The sequence below is a fragment of the Gastrolobium bilobum genome, unplaced genomic scaffold (assembly GCF_033153095.1).
Source record: "Gastrolobium bilobum isolate Gb01-03AN ecotype WA unplaced genomic scaffold, APGP_CSIRO_Gbil_v1 utg40294, whole genome shotgun sequence".
NCBI classification, from domain to species: Eukaryota; Viridiplantae; Streptophyta; class Magnoliopsida; order Fabales; family Fabaceae; genus Gastrolobium; species Gastrolobium bilobum.
Genome location: NW_026899185.1, coordinates 1 through 12,104, shown reverse-complemented (window position 1 = coordinate 12,104; position 12,104 = coordinate 1). Strand labels below are relative to the sequence as shown.

The window sequence follows — 12,104 nt, the reverse complement described above, 5'->3', positions numbered from 1 at the left end:
TATTTATCTAAATAAATATTTTCAGAATTTTTTTAATAAATAAATATTTCTTAATACATGGATATTTTATTAACCTCAATATCTTGAATTTCAAAACTCTAATTATACAACAATATATGATTTCACTGCTCGTGCTTTAATGCACTATGTTATATATATGTATATATATATATATATATATATATATATATATATATATATATATATATATATACTGACACCATTTGATTTTTTATGATCTAACGGCTCTCAGATGAGGTGTCAAATTTGAAGTTTGACGCCTCATTTGAGAGTCGTTAGATCATTTTTTATCTAACGACTCTCACATGAAGTGTCAAATTTCAATTTTGACACTGGTATCAAAGCGTCCTACCTCATATATATATATATATATATATATATATATATATATATATATATATAGGATATGAAATTCTACCAACTTTTTTCATGTCTATTTTACCTATTATTCTTCACCGTTAGATTAGAATCTCACCTAACTTTATCTTTTCTTTCTCCTCTTGAGATTCTGATATAAAGATGTTGAAGAGTGGTAGATAAGGTCGTAGATAGACATGAAAGAAATATAGGTAGAATAACTTATCCCATATACATGGTTTAGTGTGTGTCATTTTAGCAGTTATAACTATGTATTATACGTAGTACATAATATGATATTAAAATTGTACTTTTTTTGCTTTCGACATCAACAAATAGCTTCCGAAGAGAGAGAGAGAAAAAGTATAACTTTAATATCATAACTAAGTACTATCTGTAGTATATAGTCATAACTGCTAAAAGGACATAACTTTTTCCCTTATGTATATAGGTTTTAATGTTTCTACAGTCAATGTAGACAAGTTATTTTCATTCAGTTCGAAAACGACGTCGTTTTGGTTTGAAAGATTAAAAAAATTTAATGAGAAAGACTATTATAACCCTGAAATAAATTATAATTACAAAAGTTCCTTGAATTTTGCCCCAAATCGATGTCGTGGGCTCAACGTAAATATTATCTATTATTGATTGCAGAAAAAATGAACCTATATATATAGGGTTCGTTTTTTCTGCAGTAAGCCCAATACGACGTCGTTTTGGGACAGAAATCATGGTATTTTGTAATTTTAATTTATTTCAGGGTTATAATAGTCTTTATATTTATAATTTTTTAATATTTCAATCCCAAAACGACGTCGTTTTGGGAATAAATGCAGATAACTTATCTGCATTAACTGCAGAAATATTTTTCCTATATATATATATATGTGTGTTTTAAAATCATTTCTGCAGCTGCTATATGTACAACAATTAATCTTGACCATTGATTCTTCACATTTAATGTTTTCACCCACCACATTTAATGCTTTCACTACCACATTTAATTCTTTCACTCACCTTTGTATGATTATGTTTTTTCAAATTTAATTGTTGTACATACAACAGCAGCAGAAATGACAACCCTATATATATAGAGAGTAGATCATCTCATGTGGAAAAGCGGTCATGTGGTCATGTTATTTGATCACAAACATTCATTGATGATGAGATAAGAGAGAGAAAAGTATATAATTTTTAAATGAGTGATTGTGATCAAATAACATGACCACATGACCACTTTTCCACATGAGAGGATCCACTCCCATATATATATATATATAAGCTTATCTTTTTTTCATGTCACATGAGGTAACATCTCTTATGACAAAGATACAACAAGTGGTATGACCTACCATTTGTTAAAAAAAAAAAGATATCACAGATTTCGATGTCTCATGACATACAAAAAATATCTCCTATTACATGAGAAAATAACTTTATATATATATAGAGAGAGAATTATATTTCTCTTATGTTGTATAAGAAAAATAAATTTCTAACACACATAAAAAAGAATTGATCCTACCTCTATTTTTTCTCTCCTATCTTATCTGTGGTTCCTCTTTGTAATTTTGTTTCTACTGAAGTAACTCTTTTCCTTATATATGATTTAACTAGTATTATATCTTTGGAATCCTATGATATATTTTAAGCTTTTTGACTCAACCGGCGCAACTTGATTTATTTAATTTTTTTAACAATTTTATACGACTTTAAATTTAATTTAATTTATTTTTTTTGAAACATAACTTAAAAATTTAAATTTTTAAAAAGGAGTAAACTGCATAAAATTCTTGGATTCCACAAAGGCGCGATACGGTAGTAACGGAATCGCAAATCGCAGCTTTATTGTAGTATTAAAAAAAAATTATACGCAGTTATTTTCTCACACACAACTGGAAACAATTTTCTTTTTCATATTATATACTTAAAGTTGTAATTATGGGTCACAGCTTAGGTAATTTTTTTATTATGTCTAACGTCTTCATCACATGCATGCCACCACTTAAACAAACTTATTTTTTTGTATATTATATGCCTAAAATCGCGGTCATAGATACCAGCAAAGACAAGGTAATTTTTTATATATACTGCATAGGATAGGATATTAAAGATCTATGAACTAGTCCATGTTTGACTAGCCAAACAGATAAACGACCTTGCATTTTTTTACTTCTCCTGTCCTTTTTTATTTTTATAAGTTTGGTATAAATATTTTTGATTTTATTGCGATGAAATTTTTGAAGATTGACTTGTTATAGATACTAATCTAATTGTGTTTAGGACGAGTGGATAAAATAGGCATGAAAAAAAATGGGTAAAATATTATATCATATATTATATGAGAAAAATATTTGTCCTTTGAAATGACACAATTTAAAATGATATAATTTTACATCTTTTAAAATGACACACACTTTTCTTATATTATATACATAAAATTTACCTTGAACTCATGGCACGGCTTAAAGTAGTTATACTTGATGTTGTAATAAAGAAAAAGAAGAAACATGAAAGAAAGAAAAAAAAAATCGCATTAATTAATAGCTAGCACGAGTGCCATGCATTCCTTGCGCAATCGCTGATTTTATTAAGCTTAATTTGATTTGATGTGCGATCGAATTTCACAATCAGATCTAAAAAAAACAAAAGCAGAGTTTTTCATTGGGAGGAATGCTATTGGCTAATCACAACCATATTTTTTTTAAATGATTTTTGGTGAAAAGTATTATGAATTATGTTTAAATAATTAAAAAAGAGATAAGTATAAAGTAAAGGGGAAAAAATTATTTTGTAGCTGCAAAAGTAATAAAAAGAAGAGTAAATAATTTTTTTCGGTCCTCAGCTAATTGTACGATGTCCGTTTTAGTTCATAGCAAATAAAAAAGTTATTCGTGGTCCCTAAGAAATTCAAAGGGACTCATTATGTGAGTCTTTTTTAAATTTGTGAAGGACCACGATTTCAACTGAATGAGTCCATTTTGAATTTCTTAAGGACCACAAATAGCCTTTTTATTTGCTAGGAACTAAAGCGGACATCGTGAAATTTGATAAGGACAAAAAAGAGTATTTACTCTAAAAAGAAAAAAAAATTGTGATACTTTACGTGTGTAATTTCACTCGTACTTTTCAAGATTTTCCATTGATTATTCCCTTAATTGTCATCAACTCACCAATTACAATCATCAATGCACACAGTTTGTCTAATTTCTCACCTTTGCAACGGGGATGACTCATCCAATTAATTAAAGTCCTAACAATAGAAAAAATACATGATTTTTGTTTTCCATTGAATGAATGGAGAGTGTATAATTTGACACTAATAACCATAACTGACATCAGTACATTACAATTCCAGTAACCCTGTTAATTCCTCAGCTCTTGTGTAAACATCGTACCAAAAGTCCATGTTATCGCACATACTTAACGAACTAGCACTAAGGACCCCTTCTTCGGTCACTGTTGGAGAGAATGGAATTTGAATCTGATAGTCATCACCAATGGCCGGAAAACCGCTTGTGTCATCGGAATTATCACTTGACAACACTTCCGACCAGAAATCATCATCCAATGCAAGATCATTCTCCGGCGAATCAACATTATTAATATCAATAGACATGTCATGATCATTAGTAGTATTACTGGTAGTAATGCTACAATTATTCTCGTTGTTGTCACTAGTGGTGAATGAGGACACGTCACTAGAACATTGAGGAGAATTCACCGGGTCTTGTTCTTGTTTGGCGTCTTGGTTGGATTTGGTGGCGTCCAAATCCAACTTCATTATTTCTTCTTTATCTTGTTTTGAAACATTGCACTGTTGGTTTTGTGGCAGCCTCTTCTTCAAGTGGGTATGCCACACATTTTTAATCTCGTTATCTGTTCGTCCTGGTAACCTGGCTGCAATAGCTGACCATCTGCACGATTATTAAAAGATTAATAATGCACAAGATTTTGGAATCTTCATTAATTAATTAGTGTTGTGACCTGGCTCCCCCTAAGTCACAACACTAAATAATGTTATGGGATGATTGATGTGTTTAATATAAATTATATATATATATATATATATATATATATATATATATATATATATATATATATAGCACGTGAAAATGTTGGAGCAAAAGAACGAATCTTTGGGGACCGACATATCCATCTGGTTATGATTTTGCTTCCCTTAAAATGCAAGAAAAAATTTCAAAGTGCTCATGACCCAAACCATTAATTATCAGAAAGAGAGGCAGTGAGAAAGAATTTTGAGATTTGTTATAATTATAAATTTTTAATTTTTATTACTTAATTTGTAACTTTTATTCTTTAATTAATAATATTTAATATAAATTTTATAGTTTAAGAAAAAGTAATAAAATACTAGAGAGTTCTGAATTATTATGGATTTGTGTACTTCCTAGAGTTTAAAATTACGAACTCACATGCATCTCCTCCATCAGTTTCATTCTCAACTTGACCCAATATATAGAAATCAAGATACTCCCGGAACCTAACTTCACTATTTGAGAGTAAACGTGCACAGATTTGCTTGTGGAGCTTAACTTTTTAACCTTTATTATTATTTTTCGTTTTTCGATAAAAGGGTTTTCTTCAAGTTGAAGTTAACTTTGATTAAATTAACATTACTAGAAATAATGTGAAATGAAGAAGGAGCAAAAATGTGTTAGTTTACCTGTTTCCCAACATTTCATGAAAATTGATTATTGAGTCCTCTTCTTCTTTGGTAAAGTTGCCCCGTTTGATGTCCGGCCTCAGATAATTTGTCCACCGAAGTCTGCAACTCTTTCCACACCTTAACAGCCCTGTTTATCAAAGAAGAAGAAGAAAAATGAGAAAACTTGTGTTTAATTAAAGAATTATATATGATGCTGCATAATTGAATTCCTATGTTATTTTCTTCAAATTAGTGCAGCCCATTGAATTAGAATTGTGTTAATTATACTCTTTAAAGTTATATACCAGCATGTTTAGGAAGAGCACGCCAATTGGCATGGCCATATGTGTTGATGTAATTGATGAGAATCTGATCTTCTTCTAAACTCCATGGCCCTTTCTTCAACCCCATTTTCGCACAGCACGGAGCTCTCCCCATTTTGCTGATTACTCCTTCAGTTTCAAAAGCCAAACTATATCTTTTGTTTTGGATATTTGAACGCTTAACTGCAGGCTCTCTCCTGTTTATATACCAACTTGAAAGTGGAAAGTTGAAACTTGAAATCTCACACGAGCAATTGGTGCTTTAATATATAAGCACGTACGGGATACATAACAGTCCAAACCAAACACTAGATTATATTAATATAACTTGGCGCATCATTGCTATTTTTCTAAGTTGTCGTTGTCTTCGTCGACTTGCGTAAATATTATTTATGGGTCTCTTTCAGTACCCAAGTGTTGTATAGTCAAATAAAACGTGGGATTGGCCTAATTTGTGTGGCTTTGTACAGCATGACATCTAAAGTGCATTAACGTTGAATCTTCTTGTCTGATCACTTCAAACTGTACTCCGACTTTGTCTGACTGTCATTTTGTCCCAAGCATTCCAAGGCAAATTGGCAACGTAGCTGAACGAAACTTATTCAAATGAAGAATAATATATATATGGGAAATTATATTCTTATGTTACATAAGACTCTTCTCTCATTTTACACTCACATAAAAAGACTGCCTCACTTTTTTTTTTTTTAAATTAGTGGGCCCCACTTAATTTATCTCACAACATGAGATAACTTCTCTCATACAACATGAGAGAAGTAAAACCCTATATATATATATGAAAAAATATTTCTACAGCCACCTTAGATAAGGTTGTCTACAACTACCTTTTTTTACTAAGTACGATCGGTCGTACTTAGTTATAACAATAAAACTGTTATTTTTTTCTTTTTCCTAAGATATTGTCGGCTGACGTGACGGAGAGAGAAAATGCAATTTTAATGTACGACCGGTCGTACTTAGTAAAAAAAGGTAGTTGTAGACGACCTTATAAAGTGACTGCAAAAATGGTTTTCACACACACACACACACATATATATATGGTAATGATCCGTTTATAATTTTTTTTTATAAATTTTTGCAAATTACATTGTGTACTCCCGGGAGAACATAATGTAACTTAGTGTTCTCCCGGAAGAACATAGTGTAATTTGTAAGAGTTTGTAAATATAACCCTCCTCATATATATATATATATGAAAACATTAAATGCGGGGAACCAAAACTATACAAAAGATTAAAGCATTAGATGTAGGGAATCATAACCATACACCTGTCGTTGTTGTACGTAAAGCGGCTGCAGAAATAATTTTACCTATATATATATATATATATATATATATATATATATATATGTGGGGAATAGAAGGATTCAGTTACAAATTTGTTTTACAAGTTACACTAAGTATGACCGATCATACACTCTTGATTGAAGTATGACCCGGTCATACTTAACGTAGTTTGTAAACAAAAAATTTGTAAATATAACTCTTCCACATATATATATATATATATATATATATATATATATATATATATATATAGAGGCAGGATCCTTTGACACCGGTGTCAAATTTAAAGTTTGACACCTCATCTGAGAGCCGTTAGATCAAAAAAGATCAACGACTCTGATTTGTAAGTATGTGACACCATTGATCTTTTTTGATCTAACGACTCTCAACTGAGGTGTCAAACTTCAAATTTGACACCGGTGTCAAAAAATCCTGCCTATATATATATATATATATATATATATATATATATATATATATATATATATATATATCTTTCTCATGTTATATGAGAGAGAAATCATTGCATGGACACACAAAATATAACGTGGATCTCATTAAATAGAGAAGAGGGAAAAAAACTCATATTACACTTTTTTTTGCACGTGAGAGATTTCTCTGAGAAAAATAATATAAAAAAATTATTCCATGGCTGAAAACTTCATATTTAGTCTTGTCTTACTTTGCACAAATATATTGGCAGTTGTATGTAATATTTCACTAATGATCCATAACAACTTTACATATTTATTATCTCCTCCATTTTCCCTAAACCTATCTATATAACGACAATATAAAATTAAAAACAAAATATTCAAGTGATGTAAAAAAAAATTCACATATATATATATATGAAAAAAATATTTATCCTTTTAAATGACGTAACTTATGTCATTTCACTCTCATAAAGAGGTGGGATCCACACTTTTACTTTTTTTGTCAACTCTCTCTCCTCCTTTATCTATCTCTTTCTCTCTCTTAAAATGACATAATTTTACATCCTTTATAATGATACACATTTTTCCATATACATACATATATATATATATATATATATATATATATATATATATATAATACCAAAAAAATAAAAATCATATATACAAGGGAAATGTTATATTTACAACTTTTTGTTGTTTACAAATTCCTACAACCAAATATTAACCGTTGATTTCAGTCAACCTGACGGTTATAATTTATTAAAAATTAATAATCAATTAATAAGTGTGACCCAATAAATTATAATCGTCTGATTAACGAAAATCAACGGTTAAGATTTGATTGTAAAAGTTTGTAAGCGAAAAAAATTGTAAATATATATAACATTTCCTTATATACAACGTGAGTATTATAGAAATAGTCATATACACCACTAATTTTCTTCTCTCAATAAATAAGAAATAAAGATATTCAACAAAAGATTAGAATCATATTTGATCGGTCCAGTACAATATGGGTGGGCAAATATGGACTGGGCCAATCACACACGGTTGAAGAGTGAATGCTTTGAGTTTGGTACTATGCTTTGTGGGCTGATGATGTATGCTTTTGAGATTAATTGAAGGTTGAGCTCCTTTGGCGTGATGGCACTGGCTGGGGGTACATGCAATTAGGAGTGTAAATGGGCTGGGCTTTGGCCTTCTTGGCCTAAGCCTACGTAAAGAAGTATTCAGCCTATCTGGCCTACTGGCTTACTAAAGGCTTTATTTGTAGGCCAAGCTTGGCCTATTTTTAAAAATTAGAGAGTCTGATATGGCCTACAGGCCTTGTAGGCCTCTCTCGTGATATATTTTTAAAAATATTTTTAACAATTTTTAAAATATTCACTTGACATTACAAGTCATTAACGTGTTCATAAATTACTGCATTTTTTTACACGAGATATAAATTTCACTAGTAAGCATTAAAAATTTTACAATAGTAAAAAAAATAACTAAAAAAGTATACTGAGCAAAGTTTCATTTATGCAAGCACTAGTACTTCTCATAAGAAATAAAAAATGACAAATAAGAAAGAGTCAACATAATACCCCAGCTCTATAATGTATATCAGAGAGGAATAGAGTCAAAGAAATGGGAAAAATAAAAAAATACAATTACTAGGTCAACCAAAGCTGAAATAAAGTCTACAAGAGAATATCATTCATTGAAATATCTTTAAACCACCATCAAGACAAGGGTTGGTACTAATTGCCACCTAAAATAAATATTATTTTATTTTATTTTTAAAAATTAAATAGGCCAGCGTACAAAGTTTTAGGCCAGGCTTGACAAAATTAGTCTACGGCCTATTTGTTAAAAAGGCTTTCTTATAAGCCTAAGTTTACTCTACTTTTTTCAACGTAGGCTGGGCTAGGCCAAGCTCAATGTAGGTCGGGCTGTAGGCTAGGCCAGGCCAACCTAGCCCATTTACACCCATACCTGCAGTGACATTCCGATGCTTAAGTCAGTATCAGAGTTAGGCTTATGTTATGTTCTTACCGAATTAGATTATCATATCTGGGTGTGTACCCTTTGTTTATATAGCAAGTCTTATGCCACCTTTGGTAGGCGATATGTCTTCTGATTGGTCGTTGTGAGCTGCAGACTCATCTGTCTCAATTGGTGCTTTTCTGTCTATACATCTATATATTGGGTTGCCTTCTTAGAGTCGTAGCAAGCTGGAGCTGTCTTACGTGTATTGGTTTATAGCGTTGTGGTTCTTAGTTTATTATAAGATCCTTCTAGTTTATAGGATCCTTCCTTAGGTTTTAAGAAACATGAGACGATTAGGCGCAATGAAGCCATCGCGCCTTCAGGTTTTTATGCGCGATGGAGACATTGCGCATTCTTCTGGGTCTGTATACTTCTGGGCCTATATATTCTGGGCTTTCACCCTTTATGGACCTATTGCATTTTATCCAAATCAATATCGATGATTAAAAAGATGCAAGAACATAAATTGAAGTGATTTGTGCACATGATAAATCCTTTGGTGCTCTTGTAATAAGGATGAACATTGTCAACGGCTTGACATTAAGAAAAAAAGAGATTGGTCGAAACTTACTTAAGGAAAAATAATAAAGCAAGACCTATTAAAGTGAAATACAGATAATCGGATGGTGTGTCTTAGAACAAATTGAAGGAAATTCATTAGTATTCGGTGGGTTAGACCCATTTTTTTCTCTATGTTCTATATGATTCATTTTTATTTTTATTTTCCTTCTATTTTCTCTATTTCTTCCTTTACCTCTCTCTTCTTTTTTCGTCTCAATTTTTTTCTCTTATTTATTCATTTCTTTATTTTTTTTCTTTTATGTATTTTCTCTTTCTTATTTATCTTTATTTTCACTTTTTTATTTCTATTATATATAAATATACATATATATATATATATATATATATATTATATATTAGGGGAGAGTTATATTTACAAAATTTTTGTTTACAAACTCTTACAAATTACACTATGTTCTCCCGTGAAAATACTCAGTTACATTATGTTCTCCCGGAAGTACATAGTGTAATTTGCAAAAATTTATAAAAAAAGTTTGTAAGCGGATCCTTCCTCTATATATTAATTTTTAATGTCTATGTTATTTTTTCTTCCTCTCAATCTTTTATTGTTTGTCATTTGAATTTAGAGTAAATACCCTTTTTGGTCCTCAGCAAATTTCACGATGACTGTTTTAGTCCCTAGTAAATAAAAAGGTCCATCGTGGTCCCTTACAAATTCAAAAAAGACCTATATTAGTCCTTAAAAGGACTAAAATAGGTCTATTTTGAATTTCTTAGGAACCACAATGGGCCTTTTTATTTGCTAGGAACTAAAGCGGGCATTGTAAAATTTGCTGAGGACCAAAAATGATATTTACTCTTGAATTTATAAGCCTCCAATTCCAACTAATTTGAGCTAATTGTAGATTAGTGACAACTTGTGGTTGAATTAGGGGTTTTCGATACATTGACGTTTTTAAATGGAATATGCAAAAGTTGTGGAGCTCTTGTGCAAAAGTTTTGTTGCATGGTACATGTATTATGCGATGTACACCAAAAATTCCAATCTTAATTTGATAAAAAAATATAAAATAAAAATAACCGTAACAATTGTATGCTCATACAGGTTTTTCTTATTAGGCTCAAATTTGGTCCAACACCGTAATATCTATATCTGATTATAATGGATTCTTTAAATTGGAATTTGAATTCGTGGGTTAAAATGTCACAAGAGCTTATTGCGTAAGGGAATTGAAATTTGGAAAAATATTTCTGCAGAGTTACTGTATATAAGTTATCTGTATTTATTCCAAAACAACGTTGTTTTAGTATTGAAATTTTAAAAAATTATAAATATACAAATTATTATAATTCTGAAATAAATTAAAATAAAAAAAAACATCATTATTTTTGTCCCAAAACAACGTCATATTAGACTTACTGCAGATAATTTATCTACAGTAAGCGCAGAAAAAACAAACCCATTGAAATTATATACATGTTAAAATGTTCGTGCACCAATAAGTAATCACCCCTTAAACAAAGGTTCTTAAACTTGATTAGATGGTACCTCCCCAAGTCTTTAAGATCAAAGACTTCTGCTGGCTGAGGGCCCATTTCCCTATCCCCTTTGGTATGCAGTATTTTGTAGGATTCCTGGGAAACTGAATTTTTTTAAATTTTAAATTTTTGGATATTATCGTAAACTGAATGTAAAAATTATATTTTTGAAATTTGAGATTTCCGGACAAATAAAAATTTCTCCTGTACCAAACGCCCCTATCTCAATAGGAATCTCCCCATTTACAAAATAAAAAAATAAAAATACACAAACACATGTTCTAATTAGAAAGAGCAGACATATCTTTATCAAAAAAAAAAAAAAAAAGCAGACATATTTGAAATTAGAGTTTTTTTTTTTTTTTGCTTTTTGGCTTTCTAACGTGGGTTTGCAAATTTTATTAGAAAAGGAAAGCAGTGAGTATTAAACTTGTAACCATAATATTATGTAAAGAATTAATTCAAACTCAAGTTATTAAATAAATAACATATTAATAATTTTAAATATTATATCTCTCTATGATAAATGACAGTTTGGGTTCAAGAGATTTGAATCATTTGATCATGTGCTCGATAGTTTGGATTAACGTTTATTAGAGTAGCATTAATTTGTTAGGATCCTGATTGTAACTATCACGGTTTGTTACCTTGTATATTAAAATAGATTAGCTTGATTTATGCTTTCTGTTCCTTAGTTTTAGCTGATTTCCTGATGTAAATAGATTAGCTTGATTTATGCTTTCTGTTCCTTAAGTTTAGCTGATTTCCTGATGTAAATAGATTAGCTTGATTTATGCTTTCTGTTCCTTAAGTTTAGCTGATTTCCTGATGTAAACAATTGTAAATCTTGGTCTATATAATAGACCCAATTTCATATATCATCAAGCTGA

The 12,104-nt window shown here is 30.2% G+C and overlaps 1 protein-coding gene across 1 annotated transcript; it reads right to left on the bottom strand.

The window, feature by feature from the left end:
• Window positions 1–3,724: 3,724 nt before the first annotated feature.
• On the bottom strand, window positions 3,725–5,485 carry LOC133288031 (transcription factor MYB14-like). Its single transcript, XM_061485722.1, has 3 exons — window positions 5,353–5,485; window positions 5,066–5,195; window positions 3,725–4,295 (listed from the first exon to the last, which is right to left on the bottom strand). The coding sequence occupies exons 1-3, from the start codon at window positions 5,483–5,485 to the stop codon at window positions 3,725–3,727; spliced, it is 834 nt and encodes a 277-aa protein (XP_061341706.1).
• Between the last annotated feature and the right edge of the window lie 6,619 nt (window positions 5,486–12,104).

Coding starts and splice junctions, on each gene's coding strand:
- LOC133288031 (XM_061485722.1), bottom strand. CDS start 5,485: ATGGGGAGAGCTCCGTGCTGTGCGAAAATGGGGTTGAAGAAAGGGCCA. Junction 5,196..5,352: donor TGCTCTTCCTAAACATGCTG/GTATATAACTTT, acceptor TTTGATAAACAG/GGCTGTTAAGGTGTGGAAAG. Junction 4,296..5,065: donor CATGAAATGTTGGGAAACAG/GTAAACTAACAC, acceptor ATAATCGTGCAG/ATGGTCAGCTATTGCAGCCA.